At 41.2% G+C, this 27662-nt stretch overlaps 1 protein-coding gene across 8 annotated transcripts in view; it reads left to right on the top strand.

Moving 5' to 3' along the window:
* LOC135224510 (myb-like protein P) overlaps positions 1–27662 on the top strand; it is an 871197-nt gene that overhangs the window by 277526 nt on the left and 566009 nt on the right. For all 8 annotated transcript variants that reach the window (XM_064263552.1, XM_064263551.1, XM_064263553.1 and 5 more), the window contains one exon: positions 5481–5614. In XM_064263552.1, the coding sequence (XP_064119622.1) occupies positions 5481–5614 (134 nt within the window). The remainder of the gene's footprint in view (positions 1–5480; positions 5615–27662) is intronic.

Below are 27662 nucleotides of genomic sequence, written 5' to 3'. Positions count from 1 at the left end.
ACTCCCTTCGCTTGGAGATTTGTGGGAGGATCTGCCAAACACCTTCTCGGCAGGCAAGCTCAAGCCGGACTGCGCCATGGACCAGTTCGGCGAGAAGCTACCAAGACTTCCTGATAGCCTCATTCAAGCTGAGTTTGAGGCTAAGACTAGGCTTGCCAGGTCTATGAACACCATGGCAATGACGGAAGTAGCGGCTATATCCTACACTTCAGAGCCGCTCTTCAAGTTATTGACCAAGTCGCAGACTTTTACGGTCCAATTGGACTTGTACGAGTTTGTGACAGCGAGGGTCAATTGTCGGAAGCATGTCCTCCAGGAAGCAACTATTCGGCATGAGCCGAATAAGCTGCTTTCTTCAAACATCTGGGGGGCAGACCTCTTCCCGGAAGCAATGGTTAAGGAGGTCCAGAATGAAGCAACGAGGCTCAACCAGAGCCTCAAGGATCGTTGGGGCCTCACTGCTAAGAGGCGCCAAGATCAGCCTTCAGCGGGCAAAAAGCTGAAAAAGGCTAGACGATTCCAGCCTTATCAGAGGAAGCCTCAACGCTTCAACCAAGCTGTGTCAGCTGTGCCGATCGTTCAACCAGGCCAGCCTTCTACATCGAAGACACCGGCTCAACCCATTTACGTGATTTCCCCTCAGGCTCAGCCTTCCACTTCCTACGCTGTCTCCCCCGCCTTTAACCAGGTGTTCGAGGGCCAAGCCTTCCAACACTATGACCGGTTCGCCAGGGGAGGTAGGGCTAGGGGATCCTTTCGTCAGAGAGGATCAGGAAGGTCGCTCAATAGGGGAAAGCACTTCCGTGGAGGCCGCGGAGGTCACTCGACCCAGCAGCAGTGAGATCTCCAAGGTAGGAGGGAGGCCGTTTCTCTTCCGGCATCGGTGGGGATTCAGCAAATGGGCACAAAGCATTGTGTCGAAAGGCCTGGGTTGGAGTTGGATTGGAGGCCCCCCTCCACCCAGACCGTACCTTCAACTTCCATTGAAAGAACCGACGGAGTATGCGGAGGAGCTCCTTCAGAAAGGAGCAATAGCGAGAGTCAAGAGATTAAAGTTTCAGGGTCGCTTGTTCAGCGTACCAAAGAAAGGCTCATTAAAAAGAAGGGAAATCTTAGACTTATCCCGCTTAAACTTGGCCATTCGCTGCGACAAGTTCAAAATGCTGACTATCTCGCAGGTGCGGACCTTACTTCCCCGTGGGGCCGTCACCACCTCTATCGATCTTACAGACGCATACTATCATATCCCTATTGCAAGACACTTTCGCCCTTATCTGGGCTTCAGACTAGGAGACCAAGCATTCTCCTTCAAGGTAGTTCCTTTCGGTCTGAATGTAGCACCCAGAATATTCACGAAATTGGCGGAAGTAGTCGTTCAGCAACTGAGGTCTCAAGGGATAATGGTAGTAGCGTACCTCGACGACTGGTTGATTTGGGCACCAACAGTCGAGGAATGTCGCAAAGCCACAATGAAGGTCATTCAATTCCTGGAATATCTGGGGTTCCAGATAAACAGGACAAAGTCAAGACTCACTCCGGAGTCCAACTTTCAATGGCTGGGCATCCAATGGAATCTATCCTCCCATACTCTGTCGATTCCATCAGCCAAGAGGAAAGAAATAGTGAAGTCAGTGAAACAATTTCTAAAGTACAAATATGCTTCAAGGAGAAACTAGGAAAGAATCCTAGGTTCCCTTCAATTTGCCTCAGTGACAAACATCTTGATGAAAGCCAAACTGAAAGACTTAACCAGGATCTGGCGCTCACGAGCAAATGTCAGATCCAGGGACAAGCTGTCAACAATACCACAGATTCTACGGAATCGTGTGCGCCCTTGGACAAAGTTAAAGAACCTGTCCATATCAGTACCCCTTCAGTTTCCCCCTCCGGGAATCACTATCCACACAGACGCTTCATTAAGCGGCTGGGGAGGATATTCTCAGTTCAAGAAAGTTCAGGGAACATGGTCACCCCAATTCCACCAGCTTCACATAAATGTATTGGAAGCAATGGCAGTGTTCCTGACTCTGAAGAGGTTACGTCCTCCAAAGAACTCTCATATAAAGTTAGTTCTGGACAGCGCAGTGGTAGTTCACTGTATAAACAGGGGAGGCTCCAAGTCAAGACACCTGAATCATGTCATGGTAGCCATCTTTTCCCTGGCGGACAAGTTCAAGTGGCACCTCTCCTTCACCCATCTGGCCGGAGTGAGAAATGTCATAGCAGATGCTCTATCCCGTTCAGTTCCTCTGGAGTCGGAATGGTCACTGGACAACAGTTCGTTCCAATGGATTCTCCGGAGGGTACCAGGCCTGCAAGTAGATCTGTTTGCATCTCAAACGAACCACAAACTTCCTTGTTATGTGGCTCCCAACCTGGACCCTCTGGCCTATGCCACGGACGCCCTGTCCATAGATTGGAACAACTGGGAGAGGATTTATGTCTTTCCTCCGGTGAATCTTCTCCTGAAAGTACTGAACAAACTCAGGACGTTCAAGGGTCAGATAGCTCTAGTAGCTCCGGACTGGCCGAAGAGCAACTGGTACCCCTTGCTGCTGGAATTGGGTCTTCGCCCTCTTCGAATTCCCAATCCCAGTCAGTACAAATGAAGACTGTGTTCGCTTCCTCAGGAATTCTCAAAGCCCTAACTTTATGGACTTCATGAAGTTTGCGGCCAAGAGGGATGCAAATATCGATCCACGAAATATCCTTTTCCTGGAATCAGATAAAAGGGATTCAACTTTGAGACAGTATGACGCTGCAGTTAAAAAGTTGGCATCCTTCCTGAGGGAATCAGACATTGAAATCATGACAATCAATTCGGCTATATCCTTTTTCAGATCCTTATTTGAAAAAGGGTTCGCAGCTAGTACTATTACGACAAACAAGTCAGCCTTGAAGAAGATTTTTCAGTTGGGTTTTAACATAGACTTAACAGATTCTTACTTTTCGTCTATTCCCAAGGCTTGTGCTAGACTTAGACCTTCAGTAAGGCCTACTTCAGTGTCATGGTTTCTAAATGATGTTCTAAAACTGGCTTCGGATACAGATAATACGGCATGTTCATTTATAATGCTCTTAAGAAAAACATTATTTTTATTAAGCTTGGCTTCAGGAGCTAGAATTTCAGAACTATCGGCGTTATCCAGAGATGCGGGTCATGTAGAATTTCTTCCTTCAGGAGAAGTTCTGCTTTCTCCGGATCGCAGCTTTTTAGCAAAAAATGAGGATCCTTTGTTGAGGTGGGAACCATGGAAGGTTATACCCCTTCCCCAAGATCTTTCTCTTTGTCCAGTAACGACCTTACAAGCCTTTCTGTCAAGGACATCCTCATCGGGTCCCCTCTTTAGGAGAGAAAAAGGTGGTACTTTATCAATTAAAGGTATTAGGCAACAGATCCTATACTTTATTAAGCAAGCTAACCCTGAATCCTTCTCCAAGGCACACGATGTCAGGGCAGTGGCCACCTCAATCAATTATTTTCAACATATGAATTTTGATGATTTGAAAAAATATACTGGATGGAAATCGCCGACAGTATTTAAACGTCACTACTTAAAGTCTTTGGAATCTCTAAAATTTTCAGCAGTTGCAGCGGGTAACATAGTTTCCCCTGACTCTGCTCAGTAGTTTAGTTGAAGATCCAGATCTCCTTTCTACCTATCTCAGCCAACAGTTTGTCTAACCTACCATGTTCCTCTGCACTTGCCCTTGAGTCTTAGCTGCTCTTGTGATGGTTTAGTGGGTGTCCCTTATTTTTTTGCTAGGGTCACCCACAATTGATTGTACATACTAACTTTAGGATGTGGTCCCCTTATTTTTATGCTAGGGTGCCACATCCCCATTACCAATGGTTTATTGTATTTGGTATTGATATCTATGAAACTTATTTGGTGTGTTTTTTAGATTAAGTTTTTTCACACACATGCTTTATTGTATTTGGTATTAATTTCTATAAAACTTATTTAGTGTGTTTTGAATTAAGATTTTCACACACATGTTTATTTCATATTCAACCCTGTAACTGGTGTAAAGACTTTGTAAATAATTTTAGTTATAAGTTACTTTTAATTATTGTTCTCTATTCAGATTGTATGAACAATTTTATAAATATTTTGTTACAATTATAGTATATAGTTGAATTTTAAGTTTTATTGAGACCTTCTTTATTTTCAATCTTGTGCTAATTCTCTGGTACAATTACGTGCAGCGACACGAACTGAGCCCAGAAAAATGATTTTGACGTAGGAAAAATCTATTTCTGGGCGATTGGTTCGTGTCGCCCAGCGAAATCCCTCCTCTTCCCAACCCTTCGCTCAAGATTGATTGCTAACTTCAGGATGGCCACCAGAGGCGCGGCAGTCACCTAAGCGTGGGTTGTAGTAGTAGTAGTTGCTGCCCCGTTCTGTGGGTCGGCTCTCTCCTTGAGGGATTTTGTTGTGGGAAATTTCTAATTGACAAGAAGTTCGTGGTAGTGGTCTCACTCGCCCTAGTGTTCATACCGACGCCCTTCTTTTATTTGGGTGAGCGAGTCAGTTATACTGACCTTTTCTTTATTTTGTTTATTCTCTGGTATTTGTTAGATCATTTACCTAAGAAATAATAAACTAAAAGGATTGTTTCGCTGGACGACACGAACCAATCGCCCAGAAATAGATTTTTCCTATGTCAAAATCCTTTTTAGAGGGCAGTTCCAAGTATTCACGGGTTCTTGCTATTTGCGGTTGGTGTCTGGTACACATCCCCCACGAGTAAGGGAGGAATACTGTATTCTTTTTTTTTTAGATTGCAACAAATATTCCTAGACATTAATAGTAATTTTATTAGTTTAGGCTTAAACATAAATATCCAAATGTGCTAAAGTAATTTCTCACAGTTATTGAGATTTTGAAGATCTGCGTGCTCCGTATTTCATTAAATTTTTGTTCAGTCTTGCTATTTTTCTGCCAATTGTTTATATTATTTGTTTGTATGTATAGTTTCTGAGATTTTAGAAGGAAAAAGTATATTTTGGGAATGAAATTCACTGGTAAGTGTACCAGAACTTTTCCAGAGTAACTATAAAATGCTTACCCCTCTATGCATTCCACACTGCATTCCCAATCCCCTCCCAGCCAGGGAAACTCCTTCCTTGCACCACCCACCTCGCAAAACAATCCTTATAAACAGCATTTCTACTGCTCCACTCTCATGGTGTCCAGCCATCCACCCCCCTCCCCCCACCTCTTGGGGAAGTGGTTTTATAAATTTTTTTTTTTAAATTGTCATATTTAATCACTGGTCCAGTGGTGTTGTATAATATCATCAAGTGTTGAATATTGAAGATCCAGATAATATAGGGATCACTATTGATAGACAGCAATTGAATTATTTTTAAATATAGCATTTAAAGGTGAATATAGAATTTCCTTATATGTTTTATGTTATCTTTCTTTTTGTTTTTCACATAAAGAGTATTTAAATTGTAATTTTCTATGCAGTGATGGATGGCAAAGGACAAAGTCTGGAAGAAGTTGAGGCTGGTATTCGTAGTATGCATCAACCTTCGGTTAATCAGCATAGTCAAATGAACAGAAACCACTCTCATGGGCAAATGACTGCATTTAATGATTTTGTAAGTAACTTTTACTATGTTTTAGTTTTATTTGTAATGTAATGCTTTAGTTAAACTTCCTTTAGAAAATGCTTTAGATGGAGCATGCTTTTACCATTGAATTGGATATGTTTTTTAGACTGAAAGATAAATAGGGTTATCCTTCATACTCTTTGTTGCTAAAATAGAAAGTAGGCTTCATTATTTTAATAAGTAAACATGTCATAATTTTTCTTTGTTCTTATAAGGATACAAACAGTAGTGTTTTCCTGGATACCTTCAGTTAGGCCAGTTGTTGAATGTTGTCATTGATGTTTTCAAATTTGGTACCAGCTAGTGCAGGGAATTGTGGGTAATCACCCGTGCACGCATGTGCTTGTCAGTTTTTCTTTTGACTGATGTACTGTGTAGATGTCTCTCACTTTCTCCACCATGGCTAATGGTAAAGCTGCATTGTCAAGTGTTTGTATTTGATAGACAGAGGCCAGGAGTGTTTGCCATTTTTAAATTGTATTGAGTGTGTTTCTTGGTCTTCTCAGTGGGAGATATATGGTTTAAGGAGGATGAAGGTTCCATTGGTGTCCTCCTCATCCCGTACCCTTCTGGAATAGCAACTACTCATATCCCCTCCTTGAGGGTGCATGTGTGGCCTGTGTGAGCCAAGCCATCCTTTGCTATCTCTCTCTCTTTCTCTCTCTCCTCCCATCAGTACCTGCCTCCCAACTCTGATAATGCAACACTGAGACAACCCCAAGAGACATGAGGTGCTGAAGTGTGAAGGCTCTCCCTGGGCATTCCAGGCAACTCCTTTTGTTAGCTTCCTTGATTATTTGGTTGTGGCCAAAGGTTCTTTACAAGAGTTGGTATTTCAAGATCATCATAGTAGCTTTGATTTCCCTCAAGAGTCTACTTTCAAATCTTTTGATGTACTTGCCACTACTGTTGACTCGCCTTTTTTTGTCTGCTTCCTTATCAGACTTTAGGAATCATATAAATAGGCCCAGAAGGTAGCCCTCTGCAAGATGGCTAGGAAGGTGTCTTATGACCATCTTTCCCTTCTTTAACATGACTGTAATCCTGGAACTTATTTGGGTGGCTTTGATCATAGGAGGGAAGGGTGGATTGGTTCACCTGTCTGCTTATAACCTGTTAACATTTTGTGGTTTGCGTGGATGCATTCTTTGGTGTGCTGCTCTGATGCTTCTTGGTCACCTGTGCCTTTCTATGGAGATGTGGTCTGATATTGACTTGCCTGTGCACTGTTTCTTCAGGAGCTTGTAAGGAAGAAACTGCGTTTCCCCACACCTTCAGTGTCATGGGTTTGCCATGATCTCCTAACTGTCACACTAACTGTCACACAATTCTGAATGAAGCCACATATTGCTGTCCCCTAGTGCTTATGAATAAAAGCATAAAATTCAATGGAAATTCTTTTTCCACTTTATTATTTACTGTAGTTAACATATCAAACAGTAGACAGTGAAACTTCCAGGTATCTTTGGAATGGCTATATTCCCTTGCTTTGCATCAGGTCAGCCTGGGATTGGAGCTGGTCTTCCTTTCTTAAGGGGAAACCTAAGTTCTCCTTTTGTCATAGCATAGAGTGAGGTCACAAGAAGCCACACATAACTCTGTCCTGTTGATATGGAGCAACAAGGATAGGGAGTGTGTTCTTGCTCACCGTGCATGTGGCCAGCCTGGCTGGTTATGTCACTGTTATCACCCTCCAATCTTGATTTTATGTCAAGGTCTCACTCAGGCATTTGTTTTGATCAGCAAAGCAGTAAGGTCAGGCTATTGTGCTTTAGTTTAGGTCCCAGCTTGGCCTAATATGTGGTCTACCAGATGTAACAATCTCTTGCCCTTAGAGGCCAGGGCCTGTGCAGGCCAAGCTGGTGAGGCACTTTCATGAAATATGGGACTTCATTTTCCAACCCTTATCTTTCATAGCCTTCCTGGTGCTGTATGGGGCCTTGAGATCGGTTTCAGGTGGATGTTACACTTGAGACTGGATTCTTGATAGCTTTAGCAATGGTGAAGAGAGTAGATGAATTGCAGTCCCTCTTTCTAATTGCAGTGCATATAGAGGTGTGGATACTGTGATAATTTTTATGCAATAATTAAAATGGAAAGCTGTTGTGTCTGGTGCAAGTTGTGCACTACTACCAGCAAAGAACTTGACACCTCAGACCTGAGTGTCTGTGTTTGTTTTTTAGTATAGACAGTCCCTGGTTTACTACAGTTTCAGCTTACGACGTTCCAAGATTACGACTCTTTTTCAATTATATTCATCATTTCTAGATTTAAGACGCATGTTCCAGGGTTATGATCCTAATCCAACAGAAGAAATTACTCCAAAAAGGCAGAATACTGTATATACTGGACCAATATTTGACTGCATGTAATGTTCAACCCTTATTTTACTGCCTACATCAGGATTTTAGCACATATCCTTCATAATGTTGAGTTTTGATTCTGGCAATAAACCTAGACTATGTTAGCAGGCATAACTGTAGCCTAGTCTAAGATTTTGACATCTGAAACTAAGACTGCTATTGTAGCCTAGTCTAAGATTCTGACTTCTAAAACTAAGAAGCTTAAAGCTTAGAATATGCCTATAAAATGTATAAGTAATCAGTATATTATACTCATTTCAAATACAGTGGTACCTCAGTTTTTGTGTAAAATCCGTTCCAGGACCACCTACGATATCCGAAACATACAGAAGCCGAAGCAATGATTCCCATAAGGAATAATGTTAATAGTATAGTTGCATTCCAGAACTCAAACAATATTAACATGAAATACATTTTATAGAGAATAAACAGTTTTACATACAGAAAACAATGAGAAATAAATATGAATTAACACAGCCAGTCCCTGGTTATTGCCGGACTCTGTTATCGATGGTCCGGTTTTATGGGGCTCGTCTAGCGCCATAAAATCGGCGATTTATGGTGGCCGATTTTATGGCACCATAACAGGACAAGTTCTGGTTATCAGCACCATAAGGTGCCACATAATAAGGAGCCTTATGGCGCCGCAACATACCTAACAGGGGCCCCATAAGGGAGCTTATGACGCAGGTAATCGGTTATTGGTGCCATGAACACCATAAATCGCCAAGTTTAGTTTAATGGCGGTTTTTGCTTATCGGCAACCCTTTGGGAACAGGACCCCTGCTGATAACTGGGGACTGCCTTTAATGAACATTTAATATCACTCATACCTTTATGGAAGACTCTTGTTAGCATATGGAAGTCAGAGAGGAGGGGAGAGGGAGGAGGAGAGGTTACTGTTTGGAAGGGGAATCCCCCTCCAGAAGGACTTCTGGTATCATAAACCTATTTAGGGTTACTTTACGTTTTTTAGTGGCACTGTCTGAGGTTACTTCCCCACCACTTCATTTTTTACTGGCACTAGGACAGCTTGAGTCACTGGACCCCTGCCAAATAACAAAACTGTCCAGAGACATCTATTTCTGACATCTCTTCAATATCTGCCTAAAATGATACAAAGCATTGTCATTAAACTTGTTAGAGAGATGGATTACGTCTTTGTTAGGGTGGTATGTCTCAAAAATTTTTTTATATCACTCCACCTAGCAAACATTTCTTTAATCACTGAAGTAGCATAGTAGTAGTATCCTCCTCCTCCTCCTCCTCCTCCTCCTCCTCCTCCTCCTCCTCCTCCTCCTCCTCCTCCTCCTCCTCCTCCTCCTCGTGCCCTGGCAATGAACTTTTTTCTTGCGTTATGTAAGTCCATTTTGGCTTTTTTTTTTTTTTTTTTTTTTTTTTTCCAAAACACAGGCCTGTCTCAGTACAATTGAAGACCTGTTGTTGGAGGAATCCTTCAGCCTCAAGATACTCTTTGAATTTACCGAAGAATTCTTCTGCAGCATGTTTATCCAAGCTCACAGCCTCCCCATGCCGGACGACACTATGGATGCCCATACGCTTTCTGAATTTTTCAAACCAGCCTCTGCTGGCCTTGAAATCACTGAAAGCATCACAAGTTGTTGGCATTTTCTTATGTAAATCAGCATGCAGCGTCCCTGCATTCTCACAAATGATCGTTTCAGACACACTATCCCCCAATAACTGTTGCTCATTGATCCACACCAACAGCTTCTCAACATCTTCCACCAGTTGCGTTCTCTGTTTTGATAATGACGTGACCCCTTTCGCAACATCATGTTTCTTTGCTAGCATAGATAGGGCTGATTGTCGACACTGACTTGCTGTACACCCTAGCAAGACCAGCTATATGTGCACTACTTTCATACTTTGCTACAAGTTCTTTTTGGAACTCTATCAAATTTCTGGTCTCTCTTTCTCTTCTCCTCTCTCTCTCTCTCTCTCTCTCTCTCTCTCTCTCTCTCTCTCTGAGGGGTTGGCACTTGCAGCTTTCTTTGGCCCTATGATGGCTACTTCGCAATTAGTTTTTACAGTAGAATTAACACAAAACACAACAAACGTGCGGTGATATGAACTACGAGCATGGATATGCTTGTTCACCTAGAAACAAAGCCAGAATGGGTCACGAGAGAAGATGGGATGCTTTGTTTGGGCGCTTCATATGGGGCCAGGTCAGATCCTGGACCCTGAGGAAACATATGACAATAGAGACAAAATTTTGTCAAAAAAATCTACGGAAACCTAAATGTACAAAAAGAGAGGCGTACGAAAACTGAGGTTTGACTAATTATTAACTAAATAAAAAAAAAAAAAGCTTCCCACCTCATTTTGTTTATAATCATTTTGTCAACACTACCGAGTACCGAAAGCTTGCAAAGCAACAACTTTTAACTAGCGCACAGTATAGTAATAGTAATTATATTTCTATCATCTCTCCTCAACAAATTAAACTACCAAACAGTATAATAGCCATTCATTTATATTCTTCAATCTAATGGAGATACAGAGAGCTTTAATGAAACGTACGTAATGGCATTATAACCAAAGAAGAATTCTAGAAAATATTCGCTAGCCTCAATGAGAGCAGTCTTTGATGTGATTAAAGTAATTTTCATTTTTATTAAATTTAATTTACAAATGTTGGTTTTCTTTATTAACCCTCCTACACCGAAGGGGTATAATAAAAATCGTCTCCGTCTGCCGATGCGGTCTTGGAGTGAGCACCGAAGCGGAAAAAATATTTTAAAAAAAATCAGAGCGCACTTCCTTTTCAAGATTAAGAGTTCATTTTTGGCTCCTTTTTTTGTCATTGCCTGAAGTTTAGTATGCAACCATCAGAAATGAAAAAAAAAATATCATTATCATATATAAATAATATGATATATGATAGCGCGAAAACAAAATTTCATATATAATTGTATTCAAATCGAGCTGTGAGCAAAACGGTTTATAGCTAACGAGTTAATTTTTGTTGTTGTATTGTACACTAAATTGCAATCATTTTGGTATATAAGACATTGAAAAACGATCAAAGCAACACAGAGAAAATATTATCACAAAATGATGCATGAATTCGTAACACGAGGACGTAAGAAAATGTTTTTTTCAAAAATTCACCATAAATCTAAATATTGTTCTAGAGTCTTCCAATTTGTTTCAAAATGAAGATAAATGATTGAATATTACTATACTGTAAGAGTTTTAGCTTACAATTGCAGTTTTTGACCATTTTGGACGAGTTAAAGTTGACCGAATGTCGAATTTTTTTAAATATTTTTTTTATATGCAAATATTTCCAAAATGAGAAAAGCTACAACCTTCAATTATTTTTTGTTGTAGTCTACATATAATTGTGCACATTTTCATATATAAAACTCTATGAAACACCTAATCTGAAATGGAGCAAATATAACGATAATTGCGCACATTTTCATATATAAAACTTTATGTAACGGCTAATTGAAAATGGTGTAAACATTACGACAATCGCACAAAAAAATTTTTATTTTTTTCGGAAGAGTTACCGCGCGGGCGTAAGGAAAATGGTTTTTTTTTCATAAATTCACTGTAAATTGAAATATTGTGCTAGAGACTTCCATTGCAAAATGAAGGTAAATGATTGAGTATTACTAGAATATAAGAGTTTTAGCTTACAATTGCGATTTTCGACCATTTTGGTAGTCAAAGTTGACCGAAGGTTGAAATTTTGGCACTTATCGTTATTTATATGAAAATATTTAAAAACTGATAAAAGCTACAACCATGGGTATTTTTTAGTTGCATGAAATTGCGCACATTTCCATATATAAAACTTTATGTAACGGCAAATTTAAAATGGTGCAGACATTACGACATTCGCATGAAAAAATTTATCGGAAGAGTAACCGCGCGGACGTAAGGAAAAAGTTTTTTTCATAAGTTCACCATAAATCGAAATATTGTGCTAGAGACGTCCAATTTGTTGCAAAATGAAGGTAAATAATTGAATATTATTAGAATATAAGAGTTTTAGCTTACAATTGCGTTTTTCTACTATTTGCGATAAGAAAGAAATTTGCGCCTGGGTAACGATTGTAAACAAAACAATGCCTTGATCCATGAGCTCCCAGCATCCCCCAAGGAGCGTGATTCAAAAGTTTTCGGCTGGTAGGCCTATAAGTAGTTTTCCGTGAATTTTTAAAAAAAACATTTTTATGTTGATGTTTAATACGTCCAATCGGCACCCGGGAGACAATTTATGTTGACTTATAATACATCCAATCAGCGTAAGAGGGCTAAATGTATTGCATGACTTAAGTTTTTCAATTTACAGCATCATTTTACCAACAGAATAAAAAAACACACGATTCAATGTGAATCATAAATGAAGAGAAATCAGGTGATTAAATACTAATGGTAGCTAATACTTTGTTTACATTTGGGAAATGTAGGTGTCACTCACAGCCTAGAACAACCATAAATGTAGAAACAACATAATAAAAGATTCTCAGATAAGTAAAATAACATTAATATTTATTGTCTTTATTGTGCAAAAATAAAGTTTGTCAACTTCTGTGGAAAGAAATGCTACTTTGTTGACTTCGTTGTCAGGAAATACAAAGAATATGGTAGGCTCAGTCTAGTCCCTAAAGTTTGCATTTATCCAATATAGAAACAACATAACAATAATAAAAATTTCTCAAATCAGTAAAACAACATTTGCATTTGTCTGTTGTCGGGAAATCCAAAGCCCAGGCTTAGCCTAGTGCCAAACTCTTGCACTTTTCCGAAACTAGTCTATACCACATGTAATGTTCAATCCTGAAATTTTAGATGTCAAACCTTATAAAAGTATATATGGTAATCAATATTGAAGGGTTTTTTTTTTATGAGAAGCACAATAAAAGTGCTGTTTCCAGTTTTCAGTATAAACCCAAAGCATTCAAAGTAATTATATCTCAGGCTTTTTTATGATTTTTGGCCGTTTTCCAGCTTATGATTTTCTGCTCAAGTCGCGACTCAGTTCTGGGTGAGAAATGAAATAGTTCTGGGTGAGAAATGAAAACCAGTAATGATCTCAAAACTGTTCCTGTCGCCATAGGGATAATTCTCCATTAAAAGGTGGATGTTTTTACCTTGTAGAAAAAATGAATATTTGACTGAAGGCTCCTCTCATAATTCCACCTTTAACAATCCTTCAGTTGTCCTGCTACTGATCGAAAACTTGACGCTTCAATTATGCTTTTGTGTGTGTTTAGCCCTGATCTACACACTGGTAGCTGCCAAATCTGAAAAGCTTGTTACCATGTTACAAAAAGTAAACCAACTGAAGGTATCAATTAAAAGAGTTTGGGTTTGTTATTTAAGAAAAGTAAATTACAGATTCGGAAAAAATTTGCTAATTTTTTAACTTCTTTGAAATTCCATGATGAAGGCATGCATGATAACTTGCACTTATGTTATTACTATTACAGTTTTATTAATTTGTTTGGTATGGAGTATATTTAAAGCATTATAAGAACTGTTACAAAAAATTTAGTTGTAAAGTAGACTGTAGAAAATTGTAGCTGTAGTTGTATATTATTTACGTATGTATTTTCTAGCTCTAAAATTTTATCATAAGAGGAAGTAAAGATTGTATTTTTGTTGTTGTTTGCATGTATAAAGGAAGAGCAAACCGTTATTTTGCTAGAACCCATTACTTCAGTTCAGAAGTTCAGTTGATTAACAATCACCAAAATCTTTAACTTTTTTCATAGGGTATTTGAGATATGCCTCAAATTAGTTAAATCTTCCAAAATCTCTCATGCTGTATAGTTTGTCTGATTTTTGTCTTGTCATTCATTTTTAATTGAGACCTTGGTTTTTCTTGCATTATCTTTCATCTTTCTTTTAACATGATTAGTAATGATGTGGCATTACTTGAATTGTGTTTGCTTGTTTCTCTTTAGTGTTCTGCTAGGAGCTTTTCTTCTTCCATACTAACTTGAATATCTTTTTTTTTTTTTTTTTTATCCATTTATAACATTTTTGTTTGAAAATTTCATGCCTCTTTAGGAATTGATTAGGTATGGATGGCTACACATTAGTCATATCTCATGAAAACAGTTTTAAATGTGGGTAGATGCATTGTAGAAGTTTTGGCATTAAGACCCCGTCATTATTAAAAAAAAAATTAAAAGGAAGCTGACAGGGAAGGAAGGTCATGTATGAGATTTCCCTTTCCACCTGACTAATTATAATTTTTTTTTTATTTACTTGTTTGGCACCAAAGTCTTTCTATAGGAAGGGAAGGATCACACTAAGTTATTCTGTTACTCAACAATTAAACATCTGATTCCACAACTAACTTTTTCTTACACACGTCCTCAGCCTCTTTTATTCCTTTGAATATATTTCCATTCATATTCTCTTTCTTCCATCTCACGTTCCACTCTTCACAATTGTTTCATATTGCAGCTGCGATGTTTTCGTCCTGTTACACCTTGTAGACCTTCTTACTGTTAGTTTCCCTTACAGTGCTGAATGACCTCATAGGTCCCAGCACTTGGCCTTTTGCTTAAATTCTGTATTCTATTCTTACACAGCACAAGCATCAAACCTCTTCTGCTGCCCTCATAGGGTTGTTCACTTGTATTTGCAATATTTCATTGCTTCAATTGTTGGTTATTATGGTTTATCAAGTATTTTATTGCTGCAGTCATTGCATTAAAAAGTTAAAGAAATTCCCAAGTATCCTACATTGAATATTAATGCAATACATTTTTATAATAATTGTCAGGTTTTCTGTGGGGGTTACCACAATGATACCAGTTTTGTAATGTCATTCCTAAGAACAGATCAGATGCCAATTATGTTTGTAGAACATGCTTCAGATGTGAAAAGGTTGTTACATTAGATTAGTGGCACCAGATTGGTACAGGATATTAACAACTTGTTGAACTGGCGTTAATGGTGTAAGCTGCTGTTAGTTATGTTTGATATATTTATAGTAGTTCATAAATTGGTTTAAATATAGGTTATTTTAAAGTATATTCAGCTTGCGTTTTTTTAACAACAGGAAAGACATTACCGAAAAAATTGGAAAATGGTAGTTGTTTGACAGCTAACACTATAGTCTTTTATGAATAGAAAAAATGAATACCAAGAGTCATCATTATTCATGATTTTGTCATAATATTGATTAAGAACATTGTATTACAAATATATATGTCTCATACAGTGGCACTTCAGCATGAGTCAGGGGTCTTCATTGTATTCTAACAAACATAGCCACTACACATTTCAGGAGAAATTATGTAAAAGTTTGTTACAGTAAGATTTCAGTAATTACAGGTTTGCATTTTTGTTGTATGATATTTTATAAAGTCTAGTCGATAGGCTAACCTGCTAGTGTATGCACATTCATATAGCCCATAAATTTTGTATAAGTAATATACCAAGTAATTCCATAGCTAAAAGTTTCTGAAATCAGCAGCTAGAATTTTGAAATTCACGGGCTGCACTATTTTCTGGTGGCTAGGTGACTAGCCTGCCCACTTTCGGGGAAAGAGGAACAACTAGCAAAAATTGCTTCAGTTTGTATTAGCTCCAGCTCTGTTTTGGAATTTATTCTTTTTGGTTGACATTTCATCGTGTTTGGTGAAATATTCTTGGATTGCTAGATTCTATTAATATTACTGATTTTGATAGTATATTTGATCATTTGACTTATTCCTGATTACGACGATTTTCAGACTTGACTATCATGTCAGACTCTAGTACTTGTAGCTTTAGGTATTGCAGTAAGGGCTGTAATACACGACTGATGAAAAAATCTTATGATTCCCTTTCTATGTGCACAGATTGCAGAGGGCAGGTATGTTCAATAAAAGTAAAATTAGCGAATGTAAGGACTGGAACGCTAAGAAGTGGAAAACGAAGTCATTACGTGCTTAAATAAATTGGCAAGGGATAGGGAAAGGAAGGTGACTGCTAGGCAAATTAATAAGTCATTAGTGAGTCAGGAATCCTGTTGATGAACATGTAATTTCAATTGACCCAGTTCTCGTCTGTACCCGCTCCTTTACCCAGCTCCCTCACTTCCAAACCCAACATCATTGCCAGTCTGGAGAGTAGAATTGACAAGAGATTTAAGTTGATCGTTGAATCTCTTTCACAGTTAACATCAGTGAAGGTCCTTATGGATAATAGAGAGTGCTTTGTAGCATCTGATGGTTCCTAGCGTCAGTGCTGTGTCAGTTGAGTGCCTGATAGCGCTTAGTGCAAGTGCAGTGTTCAAGGAGGTGGCTTCCCAGCACACCGATTCTCCCAGGCAAAGTCAATGACTCACTCCCCTAAACCTGGGAGGAGTCAAACTGGTAGCATGTGGGAGGTTGGTGGGGTCTTCTCACAGGTAGTCGCCCCCCCTGCTGAACCTGTTGGAAAGGTGTATCTCTGGGTGTGCATCATCTTTCATCGTGTTCAGATGAGTTCTCTCATCTGAACACGATCCTCTCCAGTGCCTTGTAAGAGGACCAGAGATCCTGTTACTACTCCTCATCCTTCCTGCAGTCATTGGGATAGCCTGGAAAAGTTTTTGTCTTTTTCCCATTGCAGAGAGTCAGAGTTTGGCTTCCAAGAGCTGGTCCTCTCGTAAGCGCTCCTCACCACATAAATTTTTCCTGAGCGCCTTTAGAAGCCTAGTTCCTATATGGCTCCCGAGCACCCTTCAGTGTCGGGAGTTGACTAGAATAATTTCCAAGCAGTGTCTGAGTACCCATTAGCACCTGTTTGCTCACCAAATTCGGAGTGCCTGTCATTGTTAGAGTGCCTGAGCGCCTGTCTGTACAAGGATTCTCGGTACATGATGGCTCTTTAACAGGAGCATAGCGCCCAGTAGTGTCTTAAGCGCCCAAGAGTGCCCGTGCACCCCCCTGCCTCCGCTCGTTTGGATTCTGGAGAAGACTCGTTGGGTATGGGTTTGGTTGTGGGAGCTCAGCCAGTTGGACTCCCACTTACCACTTCTGCTCGTCCATCACCCCTGCTTCAGACAGCTCCTTTAGAAGCCTAGTTCCTATGTGGCTCCCGAGCACCCTTCAGTGTCGGGAGTTGACTAGAATAATTTCCAAGCAGTGTCTGAGTACCCATTAGCACCTGTTTGCTCACCAAATTCGGTAGTGCTGTCATTGTTTTAGAGTGCTGCCTGAGCGCCTGTCTGTACAAGGATTCTCGGTACATGATGGCTCTTTAACAGGAGCATAGCGCCCAGTAGTGTCTTAAGCGCCCAAGAGTGCCCGTGCACCCCCCTGCCTCCGCTCATTTGGATTCTGGAGAAGACTCGTTGGGTATGGGTTTGGTTGTGGGGGCTCAGCCAGTTGGACTCCCACCTACCACTTCTGCTCGTCCATCACCCCTGCTTCCGACAGCTCCTCCAGTGTGTACGCAAGCGCCTCTTGTGATATATCCTATTCAGAGAAAGCTGGGTAACATTTTGGGCTTGCTTAAGGAAGACTCCTGCTCCTTAACTGCCAGACTTAGCCTTATCTCCAGTTTCCTCAGGTTGGGAGGAGGATGATGTACTCCCTCGATATACTCCCCCTTTGGTGTACATATCATTGCTTAAATATTTACTTACGACTTTAACTGGTTTCTCCTGCTACTCCATCGGCTCCCGCTTCTGCGTTTCCCTGAAGCTCAGCCAGTAGATCCTGCAATGCTACCTAAATTAGTCTTTTCTTCATCTGCCAAGAAAGCCCAGAGTGAGATTGATGGTTGGTTTTCAGAAAAGAGGGATCAGGGCAAAGCCATCTTTCCCTTCCCTCCTTCCAGATTGTCCAAGAGAGGATGCCAAGTTTTACTACACCGGGGAAGCTTTGGGAGTTTCTGGTTCCTCTTAGGGGGACTTCTCTGGTCTTGTTGATTCATCAAGGAATTTGCTTTTAATGTGGCGAAGATTATGTTTAGCTCTTTGGAGTTATCACACCTCAAGAGTATTTTCAGTGTTCAAGGTACTACTTTGTTTTCCTGACTGGGTGGTAGGAGCTCTCACTCTTAAGATTAAGGACTGCCCTGTCCGTACTGATGAATTCTCTTGAGACTGGTGAGGGGTCCTGCCGTGTATCGATACAGGAGTCGGGGATAGCTCACAAGAGTTGGTATCCATCTATACTATGGGTGTGCTGAAGAAGAGGGAACTTTGGTGTTCCTACACTTCTAAGGGCATGACCTCTTCTCAGAAATAGGCCCTTCTTTTCTCACCATTTGACCATCAACATCTTTTGGTGGATTTCTTCAGATCTCCAGGAAAAGAGTATTCAGGATCTGTCCCAATCCTTTAGGTGTCCTAAGGAATTTTTGACAGAACCGCCCAGGACATATATCCCCTCTAGATGCGATCCTCTCTTGGCAGTCGACAAAGGCCCCCCTCTAGGTCTCAATCTGGAAGCAAATTAGTCTCCAGATCAGTCAAGAAATCTTCACCTAAAGCTTGTCCTCCGAACTCTGGTAGGGACCAGACTTTCTCTTTTGGGAGAAGTGGAGAGACGAGGGCAGAGCCATGGATAGTCAGCATCTTGAGGGAGGATACCCTATCCTCTTCAAAGAAAGGCAACCTTTATCCAACTCTCCAGTGCCATTAGCAGCCTACTCCAAAGGCTCAAAGAAGGCTTTAGGCCTCTTTAGAAATCTCTTCTCATAGAAAAAGGGACAATAGAAGTAGTAAAGAACGTGAACTCCCCTGGCTTTTACAATCATCTATTAGTAGTGCCCAAAACATTGGGGCTGGAGGCCTGTCCCAGACATCAGCACGCTGAATGTCTTCGTTTCAAAGAAAAATTCAGGATGGAGACAAACCATACCATTCTGTCAATCATTCACCGGGCAGATTGGATGACATCCATAGATATGCAGGATGCATATTTCCACGTTCCAATACACCAGGAATTGAGGAAGTTTCTATGGTTTGTCTACAAAAACAAAGTGTCCCAATTTTGCGTACTGTGTTTCATTCTCTGGATGGCGCCACAGGTATTTACAAGTTCTTGCCCCATTAGCAAAATGGCTGCATTTAATGGAAGTAAGGATAATCTCTCTACCTTGACGATTGGCTTCTTTGAGCCCACTCAGAGTTAAAGTGTTTGAAGGACCTCCGAAAAACCCTTCTATTGGCCCGAGAGCTGGGCTTGATGATAAATTTTCAGAAATCACTATTAGTTCTGTCTCAAAAAATTCTATACTTGGGGATGATAATAGATTCTCAGAGTTTTCGGGTTTCTCCATCCCTGAAGAGAGTAATGTCATGTCTGAAGGCAAGTTTCCCATTTTAAATTAGTGTTCCGCAAACAACTGGATGAGTCTCCTACGAACATTATTGTCAATGGAACAGTTCATTCACCTGGGCAGACTTCATATGAGACCGCTCCAGGATTATTTAAGAATCGATTGGAACAGGAGAGTGTTCCCGGATTCAGAATGTCCGCAGTAGCTCCCGAAATAAAGTCGGATCTTTTTTGGTGGAATATAGAAAACAGACTTTCAGAAGGAAAATCCTTCCTGCTAGTGAACCCCAACCTAGACGCCTCGAAACTAAGTTGGGGAGTGATCGTAGGAGACAAGGAAGTCTTGGGAGTGTGGTCTCAGGAACAAGAGAATTTGCATATAAATGTCAGAGTTTGAAGCGGTACACCTAGGGCTTCAGTATTTCATGAAGGAAGTATCCAACTAAGTAGTAATGATGTACTTGGGCAATACGACTGCCCTTTCTTAAGTAAAGAACCAAGGGGAATCACACACTTTCTCCCTTTATGAAGTAATGAAAAACCTTTGGGCAGATCAAAATGAAAACACCCTTCTGACAAGATTCATTAAGGGAAAACTAAACGTTCAGGTGGACGAACTGAGCCACCAAAAGCAAGTCACTTAACCACTAGAAAATAGTGCGACTTATGAATTTCTAAATTCTAGCTGCCGATTCTAGAAACTTTTAGCTATGTTATTACTTGGGAAGTATATATAAAACTAATTTTATTATAAAAATATAATTTTACTAGTGGCAACATTTAGACTGGCTCACCTCACCAATTCAAGGGGGCATGTAGTACCTTTCTCAAATAACATCTTTATATATACATATATATATATATATACCCCTCCCCAATCCCAATTCCTTGACCAGGTGGGAGGCTTAGGAATCCACTGCAGAGAGAGTATGCTCCTTTACACCCACTCTCTCTCCTTTGGATTCAACTGAACATTGGGACCTTTAGCTCCTTTACTCCCCCTCCTCCTATAAATTTCCCCTTCTTTTCTTCCTGTTTTGTTGACGACTATGGCATGGTTTTGGATTACTGAATTCACTGCTGTTTTAACTTGGAGGATGGAGTTGGATGTCATGCTGCTCCACCCCTAAACTAGAGTACCTATTGTTGGTCGAGCGAGGATAAATTTTAATGTCAAGGCATGCCGACAGTGCTGGGCCCAACCTCTACAGACTGACAACCCTTAAGGCACTGTGGTTGTGGTGTTTATCCAGGTGAGGGTCCCAGGACAGTTATCTCTGTGTGTAACGGTATTGCTCCTCCCCCAGTTGGGCCTCCCTGGTGAGAGGGACCTCATCCTGGACGAAATTAATTTTCTTCGTTACTGTTACAGTCAACCCCTTATTCGTGTTCTCGAGAATCGCAGACTCACCCATTCGCAGATTTTTCTTTGGACCACATCTACCCATTATTCGCAAGAAGTTTGCCTATTAGTGTTGGTGTGTTTTCCAATAAAAAATATTCACTAATTAGAGTATTTTATTGTTATTTTCATGACTAAAGGGATTTTGACGAAGGAAAAATCTATTTCTGGGCAAGGGTTTGTGTCGCCCAGTGAAATAATCCTTAAGTTCCTTATTTTTAAGGTAAATGAAGCTAACATATACCAGAGAAAAACAAAATCAGGAAGATGTCAGAATAACTGACTCGCTCACCCTAAATAAAAAGAGGGTGTCGGGATGGTATCTGGGGTGAGTGAGACCACTACCACGAACCTCTTGCCATTTAGAACTCTCCTACACCAAAATCCCCTTCCTGAGAGAGCCGATCCATAGGCAAGGAGGGCAACTACTACTACTACGGCCCGCACCACGCCGACTGCCGCGCCTCTGGTGGTCATCCTTGAAGTTAGATGCCAATCTTGGGCTGCAGGGCGGGACACAGGGGGGGATTTCACTGGGCGACACGAACCCTCGCCCAGAAATAGATTTTTCCTTCGTCAAAATCCCCTTTCTGGGCTCAGTTCGTGTCGCTGCGTGAAATAGTACCAGAGAAATAGCACAAGATTGTAAAACAAAGAGGAAGGTCTCAATGAAACTATGAACTAAAACAAATAATATAATATTGAGAACTTACAAGTTATCATACAGAAAGGTAACTTAACATAAAATTAGTGGACTTATAGTTAATTTAAGATTAAACTTTTAATAGTATTGATAACTTATCTAGGATAGTGAGTTAAATGTTTACATGGGGAATTACTCACTAGATAAAAATTATTCTCTTAAAGTTACATTAAATCAATAGATGTGCTACCCTAGCATAAAAATAAGGGTAGCAGCATCAAATGGACAGTTCATAAATAACAATAATGTTGTGGGTGCCCCTAGCAGAAAAATAAGGGACACACCACCATAAACACAATCATAAGCAGCTAAGGCTAAAGGACTATATAGAGCATAACGGCAGGTTAGGTGAAATATTAGTTGAGGCAGGTAGAAAGGAGATCTGGATCTTCAACTACGACTACTGTGCAGTGTCAGGAGAAACTATGTTTCCCGCTGCCACTGCTGGAAATTTTAAAGATTCTAAGGACTTTAGATAATGACGCTTAAAAACTGTCGGCGATTTCCAGCCAGTATATTTCTTTAAATTGTCAAAGTTCATATGCTGGAAATAATTAATAGAGGTGGCTACTGCCCTGATATCATGGGCTTTTGGGAATGATTCAGGATTTGCTTGTTTAATGAAGTAAAGGATCTGCTGCCTGATACCTTTTACTGATATAGTGCCACCTTTTTCTCTCATAAAGAGAGGATCCGAGGATCTAGAGGATGTCCTAGACAGAAAGGCTCGTAAGGTCATCACTGGACAAAGAGAAGGGTCTTGGGGGAGAGGAATGACTTTCCAAGGGGCCCATCTCGCTAAAGGATCCTCATTTTTTGCTAGAAAACTACGATCCGGGGACAGTAAAAGTTCTCCTGAAGGGAGGAATTCTACGTGACCCACATCTCTGGATAGAGCCGACAGTTCTGAAGTTCTGGCCCCTGAGGCCAAACTCAGCAAGAATAGCGTCTTTCTTAGTAGCATTATGAATGAACAAGAAGAGTTGTCAGTATCTGAAGCCAGTTTGAGGACATCATTCAAAAACCATGATACTGAACTAGGCCTTTCAGAAGGTCTAAGTCTAGCACAAGCTTTGGGAATAGACGTAAAGTAAGAGTGTTAAGTCTATTTGAAAGCCCAGCTGAAAGATTTTCTTTAAAGGTGATTTATTAGTGGTAATAGAGCTAGCTGCTAATCCTTTTTCGAATAAGGATCTGAAGAAGGATATAGCTGAATTTACTGTCATGGTTGTGGTGTTTGTCTCCTTCAGGAAAGATGCTAACTTCTTAACAGCAGCATCATACTGTCTCAAAAATGATTCCCTCTTATCTGATTCTAAGAAAAGAATATTCTGGGGATCGATATCTGCATCTTTTTTAGCCGCAAACTTCATGAAGTCCATAAAGTTAGGGTTTTGAGAATTCCTGAGGAAGCGAACACAGTCCTCATTTGTACTATCTGAGACAGTCTGGGATTGGGAATCCGTCGAGGTCGAAGACCCAATTCCAGAAGCAGAGGGTACCAGTTGCTCTTTGGCCAGTTGGGGCCTACTAGAGCTACTTGTCCCTTGAAAGCCCTGAGTTTGTTCAGTACTTTCAACAGAAGATTCACTGGAGGAAAGTTATATACCTTCTTCCACTGATTCCGGTCTATGGACAAGGCGTCTGTGGCATAAGCCAGAGGGTCCAGGTTGGGGGCCACATAGCAAGGGAGCTTGTGGTTCGCTTGAGAGGCGAAAAGATCTACTTGGAGACCCGGGACACTCCGGCGTATCCACTGGAACGACCTGTTGTCCAGGGACCACTCTGATTCTAGAGGAACTGATCGAGACAAGGCGTCTGCTATCACATTCCTTACTCCCGCCAGGTGGGTGGAGGATAGATGCCATTTGTACTTGTTCGCCAGAGAGAAAATGGCTATCATAACATGGTTCACATGTTTTGATTTGGATCCTCCCCTGTTGATGCAGTGTACTACTACTGCACTGTCCAATACCAGTTTTATATGAGAGTTCTTTGGTGGAAGGAGCCTCTTCAGAGTGAGAAATACTGCCATAGCCTCCAATACGTTTATATGGAGCTGGCGGAACTGAGGTGACTAGGTTCCTTGAACTTTTTTGAACTGAGAGTATCCTCCCCATCCGCGTAGAAAGGCGTCTGTGTGGATGATCAACGCCGGAGGAGGATATTGGAGAGGAACTGACTTGGACAGGTTCTTTGTCTCCGCCCATGGACGGAGATGATTTCGAAGAATCTGCGGGTTCACTGACAACTTGTCCCGAGATTTGGCATTTGCTCTTGAGCGCCAAACTCGGTTTATGTCCTTGAGTCTTGCTTTCAGCAGAACATCTGTAACTGACGCAAACTGGAGAGAACCTAGGATCCTTTCTTGGTTTCTCCTTGACGCCCGTTTGTTCTTGAGGAATTGACTTACTGACTTGGCTATTTCTTACCTCTTGTCCACCGGAATTGACAGATTGTGAGAGGTCAAGTCCCAATGAATGCCGAGCCATTGGAAACGCGACTCCAGAGTGAGCCTGGACTTTGTCCTGTTTATTTGGAACCCTAGGTGCTCCAGAAATTGAAGTACCTTGTTTGTGGCTCTGAGGCATTCCTCGACGGTTTGCGCCCAAATCAGCCAATCGTCGAGGTACACTACTACCATTATCCCTTGTGATCTTGGTTGTTGTACCACTACTTCCACTATTTTCGTGAATACCCTGGGGGCTACATTCAGGCCGAAGGGCATCACTTTGAAAGAGAATGCCTGGTCTCCCAGCTTGAAGCCTAGGTATGGGCGAAAGTGTCTGGTGATTGGGATATGATAGTATGTGTCTGTAAGATCGATAGAGGTGGTGACGGCCCCACGGGGAAGTCGCAACGAATGAATAAGTTTAGCCGGGACAAGTCTAAGATGATTATTCTTTTTGATGAGCCTTTCTTTGGCACGCTGAATAAGCGTCCTTGAAACTTTAAGTGCTTGACTCTCGACACTACTCCTTTCTGAAGGAGCTCCTCTGCGTAATCTGCTAATTCCTTTGATGGTAACTGAAGGAATGACTTGGGTGGAGGGGGACCTTTGATCCAACTCCAACCCAGTCCTTTGGACACAATGCTCTGTGCCCATTTGCTAAACCCCCACCTGTGCCAGAAGAGGAACAGCCTCCCTCCTACCTGGGAGATCTCACTGCTGTTGTGCGGAATGAGCTCCGTGACCTCCACGGAAGTGCTTACCCCTGTTGGTAACTCTTCCTGCGCCTCGTTGCCGAAAGGCACCTCTAGCCCTGCTTCCCCTAGCAAACCTGTTGAAGGTTTGGAAGGCTTGGATTTCAAACACCTGGTTGAATGCCGGGGAAACCGCGTAAGAGGTTGAGGGCTGACCTTGTGGGGACAGTAGGAGAATCGGTTGGTTGTCCTTTTGGTGCTGCAGATTGTCCTGTCTGAGTAACCGGAACAGCTTGAACAAAGTGTTGCTGTTGCTGCTTCTGGTATGGCTGGAACCTCTTTGTCTTTATCAGCTTTTTGCTAGAGGAGGAAGGGTTCTCAGGTTTCCTCTTAGCCTAGAGACTCCAACGAGCTCTGAGGCTCTGGTTAAGCCTCGTCGCCTCGTGTTGGACCTCATTAACTGCCGATTCCGGGAAGAGGTCCGCTCCCCAGATATTGGAGGAAAGCAACTTGTTCAGCTCATGCCGAATCGTTGCTTCCTGAAGGACGTGCTTCCGGCAGTTCCTTCTTGCCACTATAAACCCGTACAAGTCTGCTTGGACTGTCTGGGTTTGCGACTTGGCTAGGAGCTTAAAAAGAGGCTCCGTGCCGTATGTCAAAGCAGCCACTTCAGTCATAACCAGGGTGTTGAGGGTTCTGCCTAGCCTGGTTCTTGCCTCAAACTCTGCCTGGATGAGGTTGTCTGGTAATCTGGGTAACCTTTCACCGAACTGTTCCATGGCACAGTCCGGTTTAAGTTTACCTACCGTAAAAGTGGCCGGTAGGTTCTCCCACAGATCACCGAAAGCAGGGAAGAGAGGGGACGTAGGGTCCAATTCCCTTAGTTGTGGAAGGGGTTCATCCTTCATGCCCGCCTGCATCGTGACCAATGCTGTCTTCGTCGTAAAGGGGAGTGGTGCCTCCTCCTCTGTGGCGAAGATAGTAAACAGACTCTTGAATGCTTGGAGTCTGGTGTTAGAGCAGTCCCATTCCTCCATGCAATGCAACCACTCTCTCTGAGCGTGGTGCTGGCTATATAATACCGTTTCTTTTGGGATTTTATCCTCCCTGTTTAAGGCTGTCTCCGTCAGCCTCGCATATCCCATGAAAGGAGGCTGTAAGTCGGCTGGGTGGAACTCGAAGTCCTCGATCCTTCAAGTTCCACATTCCAGAATGGAAATCATGCCGTCCTTGAAGGGAGCATAAGCTGCTACCCTCCAAGGATTACTCATAGAGAAAGCAGGGAGGGTGTCATAGTCCGGCAGCTGGGCAAGACCAGCTCCTGCTACCGGGAGGTCGGCCTGAGGTGCCTGGTTCAGGCCTGCTAGGCGATTCTCTTGGTCGGACACTCGTTCAGTCAGGTTCTGAATGGATTGCCCTGACTGATTAAGAGTGGTAGAGAGTTGAGCAAACATCTGCTCAACTCTCGTACTTAGAGACCCTACCAAATCACCTACATGCTGCATCATTCCTTCCGAAAATGCAGCAGGATCGAAGGTACCAGGTACCACGACCCCGGCAGGAGTCACCGGAGGAGTTCCAGCAGCAGCGGGAGAAGGCACAGACTCGGCAGGAGTACGGGCCTTCTCCTTAGCCCTTAAACGGCGACTGGGCGTATTCTACGTCGACATTTTTTGTCTCTCGGGTGCCGACTGGATGTATTTTACGTCGATATACAAAAGTTTTTTTAAAAATTCGCGGAAAAATACTTTTAGGCCTACCAGCCGAAAACTCTTGAATCACGCGCCTTGGGGGAGGCTGGGAGTTCACGGATCAAGGTGTTGTTTTGTTTACAATCGTTACGCAGGCGCGCAAGCGCGAATTTCTTTCTTAACGCACTAAAAAGTATCTGTGACACATCTCGGAAATTATTTAGTCACTTTGACATAATTTTTGTACCATTTTAAATTAGCCGTTACATGGAGTATTATATATAAAAATGTGCGCATTTTTATGTAGAATACAACAAAAAAAATACTCATGATTGTAGCTTTTATCAGTTTTGAGATATTTTCATATAAATAACGATAAGTGCCAAAATGTCAACCTTCGGTCAACTTTGACTCTACCGAAATGGTTGAAAAACGCAATTGTAAGCTAAAACTCTTATATTTTAGTAATATTCAATCATTTACCTTAATTTTGCAACTAATTGGAAGTCTCTAGCACAATATTTCGATTTATGGTGAATTTATGAAAAAACTTTTTCCTTACGTCCGCGCGGTAACTCTTCCGAAAAAAATCATACATGCGATTGTGGTAATGTTTGCACCATTTTAAATTAGCCGTTACATAAAGTTTTATATAAGAAAATGTGCGCAATTTCATGCACAATACAACTAAAAACAACCCATGGTTGTAGCTTTGATCAGTTTTGAAATATTTTCATATAAAAAATGATGTGACAAATTTTCAATCTTCGGTCAACATTGACTCTACCGAAATGGTCAAAAAACGCAATTGTAAGCTAAAACGCTTATATTCTAGTAATATTCAAGCATTTACCTTCATTTTGCAACAAATTGGAAGTCTCTAGCACAATATTTCGATTTATGGTGAATTTATGAAAAAAATAACATTTTCTTTACGTCCGCGCGGTAAATTTTTCCGAAAAATCATACGTGCGATTGTGGTAATGTTTGCACCATTTTAAATTAGCCGTTACATAAAGTTTTATATATGAAAATGTGCGCAATTTCATGTAGAATACAACAAAAAATAATTGAAGGTTGTAGCTTTTCTCATTTTTGAAATATTTGCATATAAATCACGATAAATAGAAAAAACCACGTTTGGTCAACTTTGACTCTACCGAAATGGTCGAAAAACGCAATTGTAAGCTAAAACTCTTACAGTCTAGTATTATTCAGTCATTTATCTTCATCTTGAAAAAAATTCGAAGTCTCTAGCACAATATTTAGATTTATGGTGAATTTAAAAAAAAACTTTCCTTCCCTCCGCGCGCGGATTCTCCGCCACAAATCTTTGAAATGTGTACGTCCCATTCTCTGAATATTTGCTCCGATTCATATTAGGCATTTCTTAGAGTTTTATATATGAAAATGTGCACAATTTCATGTAGAATAAAACGAAAAATAATTGAAGGTTGTAGCTTTTCTCATTTCCG

This window comes from Macrobrachium nipponense, chromosome 12 (genome assembly GCF_015104395.2).
Source record: "Macrobrachium nipponense isolate FS-2020 chromosome 12, ASM1510439v2, whole genome shotgun sequence".
NCBI lineage: Eukaryota > Metazoa > Arthropoda > Malacostraca > Decapoda > Palaemonidae > Macrobrachium > Macrobrachium nipponense.
This window is presented reverse-complemented; position numbering and strand designations above follow the sequence as displayed.